Consider the following 16,803-nt stretch of genomic DNA (forward strand, 5'->3'; position numbering starts at 1 on the left):
GACATACTATATGCAGATGACTGATAATACAGAGCTCTTTTCCTGAAACCAGGCTTCGATTAGAACATAGAAGGAGACAGGGGACAGGAGTAGCTGCCACAGGAAGAACAAGGCTGAAAAAAGAGAGAGATGCCTGGAGGCCTTTGTCTCCCACACAGCTTCGCCCAGGCAGATATAGCAGGTAAAGACAAGGCTATTCCAGGGTTGTCCAAAAAAAGAGAACTAAGACATCTGGATATTACTTCCAATTTTAGCACAAGTATTTTCTATAGAATTTTAAAACAGGTGCCAGCTACACTCTCAGGACCTCAACTAATGTTTATTGTTGGGCAGGAAAGTGAGTAAATTCATTAATTAGGACCTTGTTTATCCTTTATCATCACATTTCATTGTGTATTTTTTTTTAATTTTTATTTTTTTAATTTCTTTTCAGTGTTCCAGCATTCATTGTTTATGCACCACACCCAGTGCTCCATGCAATACGTGCCTTCCATGATAACCACCACCAGGCTCACCCAACCTCCCACACCCATCCCCTCTAAAACCCTCAGTTTCTCAGAGTCCACTTCAAACCAAGAGAAACTACCTTCTTTTAACTCCATTAATTTAGGAATAAGTGGCAATATATTGATATCTGTGCATCTTTTTGGATTCTATGGGTTATGTCACCCTGAAGGGGTCCAAACTCCAAAAAAACTGTTCTAAATATTCACCTTTATTTAAATCATAGCATTTGGCTTTTTCACACTATTACTTTTCAAAAAGAAATTGTAAGCCAATCTCCAATGCACTAATTTGCTAAACATTCTTTTGCTAACTATACTAATATTTCATGGCAATCCTAGGATACATGTTTAAACGGAATACATTCACACATAAAGTGAAACATTTTCTATTCCAAGAATGATTATCATCATTTCATGCTTAATATCAGTGTAGAGTGCTAGCTAGAGTCTCAAGTAAATCATCAAAGTGAATTAAAGTAGCAAAACAATAAAAATCATCATTAAATTCACATGCCTGTGGCTCTAGGTTCAGCTGGAAGAAAAGATAGGCTAAGTACCTCTAGTCTCTCACTTACTTTTGAAACACACACATTTTTCAAGCCCCAGTAATTTGGTTAATAAATACATTTGCTTCCACATAATAAATGCTCAGTCTGTGCCAGTGTACTGATTTTAGTTATGATATTCACCGTAACCAACACCCCTCCTGACTAAAAGTCACACACTCTCTGTGATTTGGTCAAGGGTGGAAAGAGCAGCCCTCTTATGTGCTGACCACTGTCTTAAGTGTTGACCTGCAACAATGGGCTCTGCCCAAAGAGTCAATGGTAATTCCCCCACCTGGGCAAATAAGGTCCCTCCAGAACTACCCAAGGCAGTGAAAAGAGAATTGGCCAGTCGATGACAGAACAGAACAAAGGGAAGAGAGATCCAGCCTACATAAAAAACAAACCCACCCTTCAGGTGGCCTGAAGGTCCCTTTGGCAGCTCAAGGAGGTGAAGGGCATGGGCAGGTACCGGTGGAACCCTTCACCTGCATTTTCTCATTAAATCCATCCAAAAACCTAACATAACATTATTATCCCCATTTTACAGATAAGCTGATCCTATTAGTGTAAAATTAATGTCAACATGCTTTTAAAAGCTCAGAGAAGCAATTATCACCAATACTCCACTCCTCAAATCCTTGTCTATATTTGGCTGGCCACCAGACTATATAGGAAGGAGATGGGATTCATAGGAATTATGACAGGACTAAAGGGAACAAGAATTAGTGTATAAAGGAAGGGTAACAAAAGGAAGGGAGAGGATTCTAATGAAGGTTTCTCTCTTCTTATGTTGTAAAGGAAACAGAGAGAGACAACCTCAAAAATGGAGAGAGAGACAAACCAAGAAATAGACTCATAACTATAGAGAACAAACTAATGGTTACCAAAGGGGAGGTAGGGGGAAGGGGATAGGTGAAATAGGTAATGGGGATTAGAGTACATGTATCATCATGAGCACTGAGTAATGTACAGAATTGTTGAATCGCTATATTGTACCCCTGAAACTAACAGAACACTGTATGCCAACAGAATGAAAATTAAAAGCTTTAAAAAAATAAAATAAAATAAAATAAAAGTGGGTGTTGTTAAGCAACAGAGTTAAAAACAGGAAAGAGATGCTTTGGAGCAAGTGGGAAAAGAAATCAAGTCAGAGAGCAAAAAGATGGTGGGAAAGTGGCTAAATCTAGACACCATCACAGAGCACAAAACGGCATGCAGCTCAGAATTGAGACTTGTGAGAGAAATTCTAGATCCCAGGATGTGGGGAGAGACATCTGGAAAATCCTGGTCTTCGTCTTGTCTCCAAGCAAGGGGTCAGCTAGCCCAAGGGAAATTATTCTAGAAATGACAAATTAGAGCACCGTTGGCTGCCTATTTTAATCTCGTGTCCTTCTCATTGCCAAGAGGCTCTTCCTAACGTCCTTCCAAATGTCTCCAGCACTCTATGCCTCTTCAATACCCCTTAGACACAGAGAGCTTCTGCTCAGCAGCATCCTCATTTCAGAAAATTTCATCAATCTGAAAACAGTCATTAAGCTGCCTCTTAGCATTCTGTCCTCTAAACTAAAGGGATTCATCCAGAACCTGGACAGCTACCTAGGGAGAGGTTACAAAGAAGATTCCAGCATACAAAGTGAGCCAGACTCCATGGTGCCCCAAGATATCTTCCAATCCAAGAGTCCTTGATTCAATCCCTTTCATCTTTTTTTGTGTGAACTTTTCCATCAATTTGTTCAGTTTTGTTGCCATAGCTGTCACCTTTCCAACTTCTCCATATTCCTTTAATGTTTTTAAATCTAATATGCAGAGGAACAGTTTTTCACAATATAAAAACAAAGCCTCATTAATTCCGATTAAGTTGGAAAAGTCAAGTCCTACTAAGAAACCAGTGAAAAGTATTTTCAATTTAAAAAAATTATTATAGAACACTTCATAATAGATATTAACAAGCAAAATGAGAAAGTTAATAAAAATGGTGATTCACAACAGCTTTATTTTTATGGCACCTCATACTTTTCAAAGTATTATTCCATACATTATTTTGTCAATTTTATTCAACATGCAAATGCAATTTATAGGTAGTAGATCATCAAACCTGTATCAGAAAGGCTTGAATTATCCTGCTAAACTTGAACTTTTAACTCAATAAGAATTAAATATAATTATTCCAAGTGTGCATTAGAGCAGTCTGAATTAATGAGGTTCTGCTCTACTGAAGTTATTTAAACCTGACAATTTTATGGCCATATTATATCCCAGGGTGTCACTCCCATCTACATGTTAGTAATAAATACTGTTTCTTCACATAGAAACTTTTGTCATAACAGAGCATCCCACTCTAAAGAAGCTTCACCAAGTAAATTATCTTATATCTCAAACACCATAGAAATGCTTCATATGAAAAATATGCTAAGATTTCATTATACTCTCTAAAAACACTTGCTTTGACTTATAATGAGCATCAATAAGGAAGATATCGAAAGAGGTGAAGGACTCAATAGAAATTATCACCTGTTTGTTCAGGGTGGTGGTTGGGGGGAAGTCACAATTAATCCTAACTAACTAACTAAATCAACACATGTATAAACCCAGTCACAGAATCATCTATTTGAGGAACCTGGGTGACCTTGAGAAGGTCTGTGAACATCTTCACCATGTTCACTTTCTTCTTAAACCTGTGGTTGGAGTCAGAACAATTTATTGTCTTTTCACAATGGTCAGAAAGACAATGCCTTTACCTACCTTAAAAAGTCTTAAAATGTTAGCAACCATGATGGACACGGAGCTTGCTGCAGCACCTATGACACCAGAAATCTTGTCAGGCTTGGTGAAAATGGGTGGATCTCCATTAGCACACTTCACGTCGGAAGCGTCTTTCTCTATCAATGCCTGCACGAACGTTAATGACTGCTCCAAAGCATACGTGTCCCTGGAGCATGTGTCAAGGATCCGGACACCCAGAGTGATATTGGAGAGGAGGTCAGGGTCCTTATTAATCTGGTCGATTGCATAAAGCATGGCCTCCAGTCTGTGGATCCCCTTTTCCTTCTTCAGCTCCCCACAAGGTACCCCTCTCTCTCCCTTTGCATGGACAGGGAAGAGACCCCCCAAAATGATGTCCCCATCCACTCGTATGGAATGGGCATACTCCTGGCTGTGAGTTCTTTGCATCATTGTGAGGATCCAGTAGAACTTGGCAGTCAGGAGGAAGAAACAAGGGCAAGAGGCTGATCGTTTTCCCTCGCATACCATTTTCTCCACAGGTGGTGTTGCAACCCAAGACCCAAAGTTTATTCTTGCCACAGAAGAAGGGGGACCACCAGAGGTTGCACCTTCTGGAGGCTACCATCAGGGCCCATGGGGGAAAAGGCTCTGTGGGTTTCAGCAAGTTTTCTTGATTTGAATGTCACAGTGAATTTCCATCAGACCCCTAAGGTTCAATTTTATTTCCATACAAAGTCAACTTGCCTGGAATGGCGCAAAAATTAGAATAACAGCTGAGGTTCTGAAGGTGGGATGAGGTCAACAATTCACGTCCTTGAAGTCAGCCCTGTAGCAGAATTATTCCTGGGGGGGCAGGGGAAGGAAAAAAAGGGTTCAGTTCAACGGGTCTACATTTTTCATATTTTTAAGCCCTGTTTACCAACCTCTTTTTTTTGTTTGTTTGTTTCATTTCCCCTATTCAGTAAGAAACTAATTTTTTTTGTCCCCCTATGATTCTGAACACCTGGCTGCACTGCATCCAAACAGAGAGATTGATGACACTTTTGGAGCAAGGCAAACAGAAAAGTATCAGAAACTAGGTTGATTCTCCCAAGCCATAAAGTATTTTTATTTACCATTTTATTTCAATAAATCCAATTTCCATGCAGGTAAAAATCCTGTGATTGATGGCATTATTTCTTTTCAAATCTGTTTTTACTTTTTACGGTTGTCTGAATTTAGCATTTAAATGGTGTCCAAAAAATCATAATGTAAGTTTATTTTCTGTGATGTATTCAACAAGCCAGTCATCTGTTAATGACATTTTTTGGTGCCTCAGATTTCCCAGTGGGGAAAAAAGTGATTATTCAATCACAGAAAGAAAGAAGGAAAGAAAGAAAGAAATCAAAAGAACCAAAATGTATACATCTTATAGATTGTGAAAAGATTTAACATAAAATGTCAGCTATTTTGTATAAATTATCTTCTTGTTCTCTGGTAACAAAACAAAGACTTGAAAAGAGACACATGAGGAGGGTTATACGTCTATGAAGATATGCCTATGAATTTGTTGGGGTGGAAGCAATGGGTATTCTCACGGTGCTGAAAGTAAACATTCTTTGATCCCTGAATCACAAGGAGCAAATCAGAGCTGGAGATCAATTGAAGAGCTTCTTAATTTTGTCTGACTCAGGGGGGAAACCAGTTATCTCATCAAGGCTAGAAATAACCTAAAATGAAAACGGCTAACCAGCAAATCTAGAGAAAAAGTTTAGGACCTTCGATCTTAAAGAATTCCATTAGATTCTTTCAAAGGACCTTTGAGGAGGTTTAACTGAAACCAAGCACTGACTTAACATAAGAAAATCTGATCTTTGAAACACACTTATAATTAAGCGAATAAACAGCACCAACTTGTTTTGGTAGGATGGTTCATCTAAGGCTCATTTCTAACATACATATATATATGTTAAAACCTGAAATTTGGACAATTCTCCTCGAACCTAGCCAGCCAATATCTGGTTGTATTTTGCATTCACTTGTTTAATTTCCAGTTCATAAAATTTTCCTTCTATCCTCCCTGTCCCGAAGGAAGGATACTGCCTCCCTAGAGGATAACTGAACATGTGTCCAAAAGCCTTCAGAGAAAGCCACACTTTTTTGACTTTTGGGTTAGGAAAGAGGGCTGGCTCATCATAGCCCACTGCCCTGGATTTCTGTGCATACACCTGGAGTATACTCAGAAATACAGTCAGTGGCCCACTCTGCTGAGATGGTTCTATTCTGCCTGTGACAAGCATTCCTGGCCTCCTGACAGGCTAAACCCTAGATGCCCTCTATTCTATCCCCCAAATCATCCTTTTCTGATTTTTCTCACCACTTGACTGATATTCCCTCATGTTCAATTCTCCTAGCAGCTGCTTCTCCCTCAGAAAATCTGTGATTTGACAATAGCCTGACCTCGGGCATTCCACAAAAGGAAACACTCAGAAAGTCAACTTGACTTTCTGGATTAAAACCATTTAAGTGATGGACCATATATTACATCAACCACCCATTAAGAGATGTAGGATTATGTTTTACAGTTTTACAAGGAAGACCAGTTATAAGACAGTAAAACCTCATTAATTCTGACCACTAATTTAGAGCTTGAGACCAAGACCACATGGCTAGGCTGACCCTTAGCATATCCTTTCTGACAGAGCACAGAATAAATGGGATTTGTGAAGGAGAAACGTTTAGGGGGAAGGGGAAGGACACCTGTTGTTCTCCAAAGACCAGCCTTTCTTCATTACACCAAGCCACTCCTACGTACTTAAAAGAGTAAATGGTTTTCAATTATACAAACATAAAAACAGTCCATCTGTTAATTACAAATCATCCTGGGGCACCTGGGTGGCTCAGTGGGTTAAAGCCTCTGCCTTCAGCTCAGGTCATGATCCTAGGGTCCTGGGATCGAGCCCCACATCGGGCTCTCTGCTCCACAGGGAGCCTGCTTCCTCCTCTCTCTTTCTCTGCCTGCCTCTCTGCCTACTTGTGATCTCTATCTGTCAAATAAATAAATAAAATCTTTAAAAAAAAAAACCTTTAATTACAAATCATCCTTCCCTGCTTATGTGGCATCAACCTAGTTCCACTCGCTGTATAGTCCTGGAATAAAATTGAGTTTCTTACAAAAGTATTTGTGTTTGAAATAATGTTTTAGTTTCCTTAGCATCTCATAAGTCTGTTTAGAGCTTTAAGTTAAGGAAAGGTTGGGGATGAGCAACAGCGAGGCAGGAATCATTTTCTTCGGTGGGTGAATGCACTTAAATGGAAAATGAGGTGTTCCATTTTGGTTATTATTGATTGGACGGCTCACTTGAATTTTTGCTTAAGTTCCCTCCCCTGCAACATAGAATTAATGGTGCATAACCTCTCGAATGCCTGGGTTTCTTTTTGGTGAAGGGACGACAGAACCCAGAACCTGCCATGCAGCACACACGGAAACACAGCACCTGGTCCAGGCTACGTACTCAGTAAACAAGAGCTGTCATTGCTAATCTAGTCTGTAACTCATTTTCCACCAAGACAGAATATCTTTTTCTATATTTGCCCAGTTGGTGAGGTTTTTACTGAATTTTGTCACTTTAAAATTGAAATCAGGGGACGCATTAGTGTCTCAGTTGATTAAGCATCTGCCTTTGGCTCAAGTCATGATCCCCGGATCCTGGGATCAAGTCCCACATGGGACTCCTTGCTTGGTAGGGAACCTGCTTCTCCCTCTGCCTGCCCCCCTCTTGTGCACTCACTCACACTCTCTCTCTCTCTGACAAATAAATAAAATCTTTTCAAAAATTAAATTAAAATCAGAACCATTTATAAAATACTGAAATACTGCAGTTATTTCAAAATTTGATATGATGTCATAAAAATCAGACTCTCGACAACTGAAAGGTTTAGTTTTCCTTTTAAATCTTAAGGACAAGGGGCGCCTGGGTGGCTCAGTGGGTTAAAGCCTCTGCCTTCGGCTCAGGTCATGATCCCAGCGTCCTGAGATCGAGCCCCACATTGGGCTCTCCGCTCAGCAGGGAGCCTTCTGCCTCTCTCTCTGACTGTCTCTCTGCCTACTTGTGATCTCTGTATATCAAATAAATAAAATCTTTAAAAAAATAAAATAAATCTTAAGGACAAATAAATTTCAAAGTTTGTAGAAAACCACATAAATTCAGTTTCATTGTATAATCTTACATTGCCTAATCTTACTCTTATGCAATTCTTATAAACTTTAATCTAAACTCATCCTTCTTAGAGTCAATGAGTTTTAAAGAAATAATGACCTTTTCATACAACTGAACTAAATAGCTCTCCTTCGTGTCCTGTGCTTGGCTTAGAATAAAACAGTCTTTCTCTCAAATGGACCCTTCTCTGGGAATGGGTGCAAACCTCACCCTGCTAATGGACTTCTTCAAGGAGGTGTGATGTCTGCAATCTTGAAATCAGCCTCCAAGGAGAGCAGACGCCTTACACTATTTCTCAGTCCACAGCAAGGGCTTCACGACCTGTGAGGAGGCCTAACCATTAACCCTAGAAGCCCTACAGGTTCTCTCCCTCCTGGCCAGGGTTAGGTACAAGTAACATCATACATCATTAGCCACTTCACCAAATGTCCCTGCTGGCCCAGGGAGGAGGCCTCTGGCTGGAACTTGAGTCTGGGACCTCCTAAGAGGGCTCTTGTTTCCTGAAAGGCCAGTAGTAAGGACAGCTCCTCAAGGGCCAGGGCCCGGAATTCTGTTTCTCTTTGTTTTCTACATACTTTCTCTGTACCAAAGACCCAAGTACGTAACACAGTAGCTCATGAATTTTCATACACCCATCATTAGCTCTTACAGAAATGAGAGAAGAAGGCCCAGAAAGATTGAGTATGGCCCAAAGCCCTGAGCTAGTAAATGGCACCGCTGTCAAAATCCCCAGGCCCCCAAGGTGGGTCCTGTCCTTCAGAAAGCCCTCAGTGCTGAGACTTGCTGAGACTGGCTGACACGTGAGTACGAAGGCCCTTCCCCTCCACTGAAATCTTTCAGAAATAAGTAGATCTTCAATGGTTAGCTCTTGAAGAAAAATAATGGAGAAGTTAGGAGAAGACAATCTGGGGGCATTTTCTAGAGCAGGGTAATTTCCAAATCCCTCGAAGGGCTGAGGATACCAGATACAGTTTGTCCAAACTCCTGCTACAAACCAGGTTTCCCGGCCAGCCTGATGTCAATGAGAACAAACCCGGCATCCCACATAGGGCCCTTCAGGTTTGTTAGCAGGTCTTCCTCCAACACTTGGCAAGTGCTTTTAAGACATGATATGGTAAAATCCTCACTGAGGAATCTAATTAGCCAAGAACTGTGATTTTTTTTTTCCTTCATAAAAAGGCCAAACAGCATCCCTAGGCTGGCTTCCATTCAGCTCTTTAACAAAAAGGTTAAGCTGAATATTGTCATCAACTCAGAATTGCAAATCTAGCAGTTTCACCTGCAACTGCCCATATTTGCAGCTCTTTTCGGTTGTTTTGGGAAACGGATCACATTTGTCTATGATCTCCTATGCTATAACATGTGTGCATGGCCCTGAAACCTCGGGGAAGGGTGTGTCCCAGAGTGAGGATGGGCTCCAGACAGAGCCCTCCCCTGACAACACTGAAATTGGATCTTTGCTTGACAGTCACTGGCTGGTGACCTAAACATGCCACTTCACCTCTGTGTGCTTCCATTTCCTCATCTGTGAAATGAGGGAGATGGACCATATGATCTCTAAGGTATCTTCCAGCTTCCCATTCTGAGATTCTATTATTTAATAATAAGGGAATCAGATTATGCTCAAACACCAGAGCAAGACTTTGCCAGCTCAACACAATAACTGACTCTGTTTGCAAGCTGAGTGACTTTTTCCCATCAGTAAGAGGGTTGTGAAAACTCTTCTGTACAAGCAAACCCCATATTAAGAAAATCTGATACATGAGAAGCTCAACTTACTAAACAGATAAATTAGACAGTGATTATTTGCATTACAAAAGAATTCACCACAGGTTTCCTTTAAATAGCTAAATCCCCCATGCATTTAAAATGCAATCTGATTTAGTAGAATTCAATTTGTGCAGCTTTTTTCCCAATAACGTAGCTATTGCAGGGGCGCCTGGGTGGCTCAGTGGGTTAAAGCCTCTGCCTTCGGCTCGGGTCATGATCTCAGGGTCCTGGGATCGAGCCCCACATCGGGGTCTCTGCTCAGCGGGGAGCCTGCTTCCTCCTCTCTCTCTCCTGCCTCTCTGCCTACTTGTGATCTGTCTGTCAAATAAATAAATAAAATCTTTTAAAAAAACATAGCTATTGCATAAAAAGACCACAGTTAAAGTAATGAGAAGCCACTCTTACAGTCTGTATGTATCATATAAGAAGATGGAAAGGGAGTGAAACCAACATTTACTGAATGCCCGCAGTGTACCTGGAGCCTCACACACATGATCTCATTTCCTCCACAAAACACACCTGTAAAATAGGTATCACGGTCCCCATTTGTGAGATGAGGAAACTAAAAACAGAAAGATCATATGAATGTGTCCAAAATCTTGGGCCAGAACTCAAATGCAGGACTACTGCTATGTTCTTTCCCTCACTCCACGCCCCTTAGGTTCAGGAGACCGTGACAGACAATGTGCACATGAGTGTGGTACGCTGGGGCTCAAGAAGTCCCTGATTCTAATCTCACTCCTCCCCCCACCACCCAGTATTTGCTATGTGGCATTGGGAAGTCACTTCACCTGGAACTAGTTTCTCTGTTTCTAAACTGAGGAATGGTTTCTGTCACCTCCCAAGACTGTGAAGTCAAATGATATAATAATGTATGTAAAAGTATTCTATAAATTGCCAAGTGCTTAAGAATGTACAGGGATACATTAGTTTAACAATTATCCCTTAGTTTAACAATTAGTCCTGGAATTCAAAGATTTTACTAGTGTTTTGTGCTTAGAAGACTTGAAAAAAACACTTTACCATCACACTCCAAGCCGGCCAGACCCTAACAAGTCATGTGTCTAAGGAATCAAAGGCGACTGGAGGAAAATGGGAAAGAAGGACTCCAGAGGAAGTCAGCGCAAGTGCAGCATCTGACCTGGACACTTGGAGCATCCAAACGGCTATTCTGAAGGAAGAGGTGACAAGATATTCTTCTGCAATGAAAAGAGGACAGTAGGAAACTTTCCTAAGTTGTATACAATATATAACACAGAGCTTCTACCACAAAGGGTTATTATCATTGGAAAAGTCAGCCAACAAATAGCCAATAGATTTCTATCTTTAGACATAATCTTGCCTGGAAAAGTATAAAATTGGCAACACACAAGCTCAATAATCTCCCCATGTTCTTCTTGGGCTCTCCTGTATCTTCCCACTTGTGCTCACCAGCACCTTCCTCCCCCAGACCTGTATCTCTTCCCTCCCTCAGTGCTGATGTGTCCTATAAGTCACACTCTTAAGACCTGATTCTCCCATTATCTTGGCCCTCCCTAGGGACTGAGGTAATTCATTAACAAGTACCAAAACTTAAAGATGCATTAGCATCATCCCCCACCTGGAACATCTGCATTTATAAGACAATTTCCAAGAGATCCATAATTTCTTTACCAAAGAAATGTCTCTAATAGTGGTTAAAACTAGTAATGTAACAAGTCAAAGCCAGGAGTTATCATGAATCAGTAGCCTCTCAGCAGTGTCCTTCTAATCACTCCAACAGCAATGCCTACCACTCAGAAGGCAGGTCCTAGTATAATACATCATGCTCAAAGTCCTTAGTCAGTGAATGAGTTCATCACAACTTGTCAAAGCACCAAGTAGAAATGAAAAGCAAAGCAAAGAAAACATCTTTCTGAGCCAAGAAAGGAATGAGGGAGGGAGGGGGGAGGGAGGAGGGAGGGAAAGAGATAGAAGGAAGATAGAAAGAGAGAGAGGTAGGAAGGAGGACAGAAGGGAGGGAGGGAGGGAGAGTGGGAGGGACTGAGAGACAGATGAAAGGAAAGAAAATGGAAATCAAATCTAAATTCCTAGCATACAGAAAACCCATTCTTGTGATAAAAACAATGTGATTCAGCTGACTGAGCCTGTTCACATCCTCTCCTGGAACAACATGGAATAACTGTCCTTTGCAAGAAAACCACATGTGTGAGTCTGGTGATGTCCAATCAGGTTCTACCAAGAGAACAGCAATAGTTTCCTGAACCTTCAAAAGCCAGCCTATTCTACAGGCATGGAGATGTGGCCAGGTCTTTGCTATGGATCCAATTAAAACATAAAACCGTGCAGCATCTTCCTTCTAAGACACTGAAACAGAACAACTCCACTCTCCCAAGTAAAGGCAAGGTCCTCTTTGTGTGGGGCATTCTAACCATAGGAAGAAGACAGTAGGAAAGAGACTTAGAATGAAAAACATCATTGCTACCATGAGCTGGCATCTGTGTGTGCAGTGTACTGTGCCTCATGCCTAAAGACAATGGAACACTCTTACACAAAGATTGGCACACAATGTTGCTGTCGTGAATGTCAGCCTATTGTCTGCTGCATAAACACCAATTAAACCAGCCCCTTAGCAGCTCCAACCTCCTCAGCTAAGTTTGAAAAGAGCACATCTCTCCAGACTTCTAACTTTGTCACACTTACAGAAACTCAACTCTTCCTTTTATCTATTCCTTTTGTGTTTAGATGTTTTTTAGAATTATCCAAATATTCATAACTTGCAAAGAGAGCAAATTAGGTAGGACAGAACTAGCCAGCACAAACCAAATAGAACAAACTGAACCTAAATAACCATATAGAGCTGTGTTCTCAGCATCTTTTTCTTTATTCTGGGTAAATCCTCTCCTGGAGAGCCTCTCCTGAGCTATTGCTCTCCATATCCAGGATTTAAAAGCAAGAAGGCTGTCTTTATCTCAGGTATGATGCAACCTAGAGTTGACTCCAAAATGGGAAAATTGCATTTAAAAACCTTACTCATTTTCCCCAATGGATAAGGCTTTTCTCTTCCAAATTATCAAGCCACATATTTTCAAGAACTGGGCAATGAATTTCACACAGCTGATTCTGTCTCCTACAGAGATTTTTCAAGACATTATTCATAAGCAAGTGACCAAGGTAAACTAAAGTGGTTTCTGTAGCCATTTGCAATTATTGACAAACAATTTCATAACGGAAAATGGAAATTACAGTCAAGTACAATAAGCTGTTTATCCAAGATCTACCTGCTGGTGGCTCTTTCCCTCCTTGTTTTTTTCTTTCAAGCAAAATATAAGCTATTACCAGAATGCATTTCTACTCTTCATATTTCTTGTCAATATCTCCACCACCAGCCCTGTTTTCCAGTTCTGTCAGTTGGCAGGATTTGTACTCAATCGCGGTAGTAGCCGAGATGGTAGCCTATCCCTGGGTGTTTGAGAGACTCCCATGTCATCAGGTCTGTAGGAAAGGATCACCCTCAAATGGCAAATAGGGCATTCCCTTCCCCAGCAGGACTAGCTTCGGGGACTGAGGGGCTTGGGTGACTGCGGCTGGCGGGTGGGTCTATTTTCACCCCCACCATCCTGGAAGCACAGACCCTCTCTGGCCCCAGGCCCTGCAATTTGGACCACGAGGGAAACAATTCTTCAGGGAAGCGTGGGGGTGCCGTCTTGAGCCGTTGGGCGACTTGCACACCCCTCTGCATTTCATTTGCACCAAGGGAGGATGTCAGACAGACGGGTTTTTTGTTTGCTTTGGGTTTTGTTTTTGGGTTTTCGGTGATTCGGTTATATTTTCACCAACTGTATGAAACCTCAAGGGATCTCCGAGCTGCTTGGCAGAGCAGATGGGCTCGCTATCCGCGTGGCTCACACACAGGGTTCTCTACCTCTGTCTCTATCTCTACCTCTATCTCAGCCAGCAGCCGCTCACCCCGCCCCCGCTCCCCTCTTCCCCGCTGCATCTTCCTTTTCCTTCACGGTTCCTTTGGCTGTTGAACCCGGGCTCTGGATAGAGCCCAGGGCCTTAGAAGTACCTGGTTTCTCTTGCCTTTCCCGCGCCGCTGGGGTATTCCAGCGCCGCCCCAGTCCCCCCGCACGCCCCGGGATCCAGCCTCTGAGCGCGGCGGGACCCCGCGCGCCCACGCCCGCGCCTGTCGGCCTGAAACTGGGGCCACTCTGGCCTCAGGTGCTTCCGAGGAGCTGTTGGGCGCATCAGCCTTTGCTCTTTAAACTCAAAATCCCTGAGACCATTCCTCCTCTCCCCTACCCCCAACAGGACAGGAACTCCAGTGTTTTCCCAAAAGCCACAAAGGTGGGGGGGGGGGGGGCTGGAATCCCAACCCCGCCTGGCTAACTCGTAAAATACCAAACTCAGGGCAGAGGTGCAGGGATGGAGGGGTTCTCGAGAACCCCCAAATCAGCAGGCTTCTCCCGCGACTCCGGTCTTCCCTGGATTCTGGTTAGATATTCATCCAGCCCTGCTCTGAAGAAGGCGGGGGTTACCCCAACTCCTCCCGGAAGCCTCTAACTTCGGAAATCCCTCCCGTTAGATTTGCAGAACGGAGGTACCTCGTCATCTCGGCGGGGCAAGTCCAGATTCCGCGAGGGCAGGTCCAGGAGGTCACCCAGGGCAGGCAATCCAAGGGAGAGCGCTTTAAAATCCTGCCGCCGCACGCCCCATCAGAGCACCCTAGGCGCTCCTGCCCCCTTCCCGACACCCTTCAGTCTCTCATTCGCCGACTAAACTTTTGGGGGATCACATCTCCAAGCCTTGGGAGTTCCAAGCTAAGCCTTCCTCTTTTCTGAACCTCTTCACTGGAATGTAATCATGGGAAGACAAGAGGGGTGGCTGCCTTGTTCTTTGCAACGTAAAATCAACAGATACCCAATCAAGCTCCAATGCCCGGCCAGCCCCTCGCCCCCTGGTGCCCACTCTCCCTCGCCCCCCGTTCCCGTCACCTCCGCCCGCCAGTTCTCTCCCAAACTCTGGTGTGCAAGGCCATTTACTTGTGCCCAGGAAAAACAAATCACAAAAGTGATCGGAGAAGAAACGGTGCACCTGGCTGTCCTGAACGGTTTTAAAGAAGAAAACGGAAAGGAAAATAAAATAGGGGGAATTCTCCTTTTTCCGCAAGCACAACCTTTGGGGGAAATTCGGGGGCGGGGGGGGGGGGGCGTTTTTCCCCGTGGTTCGGCACTTGCTCCTCTTTTCCTCTTTCGGCTGCTCGGCGCGTCTTACCCTGCTCCCCGCAGAGGGCGCGGTGTGGAAGCCCGCGGGGGGCCCGCAGCTCCATGTCAGCGGCGCCGCCGCCGCCGCGCGAGGCACGCACCGCGGCCGCACTTGTGGCTGGTCTCTGGGCTGAGGGGGCTGAGCTGGCCCGGCCGGCGCCAAGAGTCTTCCATGTGAATAACAAATACTCCCACCGGCGGCGGCGATTGGTCTGCGCCCGGCGCCTCCCGATCCTCCGCCCGCGGCCATTCACCCGGCGCGGCGCGGGGAGCCAAGGCCGGGATCGCGTCCGGGATCGCCAATCGCTTCGCGCCAACCAGTCTCCTCGGGAAGCAGGAGGAGGAACCCCGAGGGGCGGGAGCCCCTGGATTTCGGTGCCACTGAGCCAACCTGGCGCGGGCAGAGAGAGGGACGCTCGGCTGACGGATTCCCCTCCGCGCTACATCACTTGAGCCCGCAGCGACGCCGGGACCAGAAATGCCAATAGTTCTGATTTAAAAAAAAAAAAAAAAAAAGGCACCCTCCCCGCACCCGCCCCGCCCCCAACAGAAAAGGGAGGACCCAAAGACTCGGTGCGGGGTGGGGAGTGGCGGGGAGGTAGGGAGAAGTGCGAGCGGAGGGAAGGAAGAATATGGCTGTGAGGGAGCTGAGCAGCTCCGACTCCGCCGCGAGCCCGAACCCGCGCGGGAAGGCGCCGCACGACGGCCACGCGGAGCCGGCAGTCGGGACCGTGAGCCTGGGCTCCTCCTTCAGGAGCACAGCTCCGGAGAGGGTCACCGTGAAGAATACATGGTCGAGGGCAAGTGTCGCCACACGCTTTCTCTTCGGGGGTGCGCAAAGTAAAGCCCGCCAGCCGCGCGGTTCCCCTGCAAAGTTTACCTCACGCGGCGCAGCTGTTCGGCCATTTGTCCTGCTCGCGGCTCCGGCGATTGTCTCCCCCACCCTCGCTCCCGAGGGTCTCGGGGGGCGCCTTCTACCGAGCCCCCGGAGCTCGAGCATGGACATAGGACAGTCCCGCTACGGGCACTGCGCAGGAGGGGGCGCGGGCGGTCACGGGGACCGTCGTGGTATGGAGCCGATTCTAGCAGCGGCCGATGCGGGGCGGGAAACTCCTGAGGACCCGCGCCGCGCGGCTCCTCGGCGTCTGAGGGGGAACCTCGGGATTCCCTTCGCCTCCAGCCGTAGGAAACCCGCGGGCTCTGCGTGCGCAGTCCAGCGGCCCTCCCCGCACTTATCGCCGGGGCACCGCGCACCTGCCGGCGCGCGCGCGCGAGGGAGCCCCGGGCCGCCCCGCGCTGGGGGAGCGGCGGCCGGCGCCGCCTTGTGTTGGTGAGAAAGTTCCATCTAGAGGCGGCCGCGCGCCACTGCAGCCCACACCCCAGGCCGCCGGGGGAGCCGGGGAGCCGGAGAGCCGGCGGCCGCCACTCCCCGCCGCCCAGCGGGCGGCGTGGGAACGCCGCGGGACAGGGCGACGGGCGGTGGGAGATAGCGGGGACGGAGACTGGGAGGACAGACCCCCGCGCGAGGCAGCTCCTCCTCCTCCATTCGGCATCTCCGCAAGGAATTTCAACTTCCTACGCTGACAGGTCTCTTGCATGATCCTGTGTTACTTATCCTGTTCAGGCTTCTTTAATTCTCACACCAGCTCTGCGAGGGGATGGAAGTAATAAATTAAGAGGGATGAAGAAGGGAGCCGAGGCTTAGAGACACAGCTGCAAAGTGCTAGAGCCAGAAAGCAGAGCTGCCTGGCTTCCAAACCCTGCACACACTTCTCCAGGGGGTTGTTGCTTTTCCCAAAACTGGCATCGG

At 45.5% G+C, this 16,803-nt stretch overlaps 1 protein-coding gene across 5 annotated transcripts in view; it reads right to left on the reverse strand.

The window, feature by feature from the left end:
* Window positions 1–16,254, reverse strand: part of GRM8 (glutamate metabotropic receptor 8) — a 768,517-nt gene extending 752,263 nt beyond the window's left edge. For 3 of the 5 annotated variants that reach the window (XM_047695830.1, XM_047695831.1, XM_047695836.1), the window contains exons 1-2: window positions 15,004–15,435; window positions 3,797–4,621 (exon numbers count right to left, since the gene is read on the reverse strand). In XM_047695830.1, coding sequence (XP_047551786.1) covers window positions 3,797–4,306 — 510 coding nt within the window. In that variant the 5' untranslated portion in view covers window positions 4,307–4,621; window positions 15,004–15,435. Of the gene's footprint in view, window positions 1–3,796; window positions 4,622–14,333; window positions 14,638–15,003; window positions 15,436–15,873 lie in introns of those variants that run through there. The other 2 variants (XM_047695832.1, XM_047695833.1) reach the window with 2 other exon arrangements.
* Window positions 16,255–16,803: the final 549 nt, after the last annotated feature.

This window comes from Lutra lutra, chromosome 11 (assembly GCF_902655055.1).
Source record: "Lutra lutra chromosome 11, mLutLut1.2, whole genome shotgun sequence".
Taxonomy (NCBI): Eukaryota; Metazoa; Chordata; class Mammalia; order Carnivora; family Mustelidae; genus Lutra; species Lutra lutra.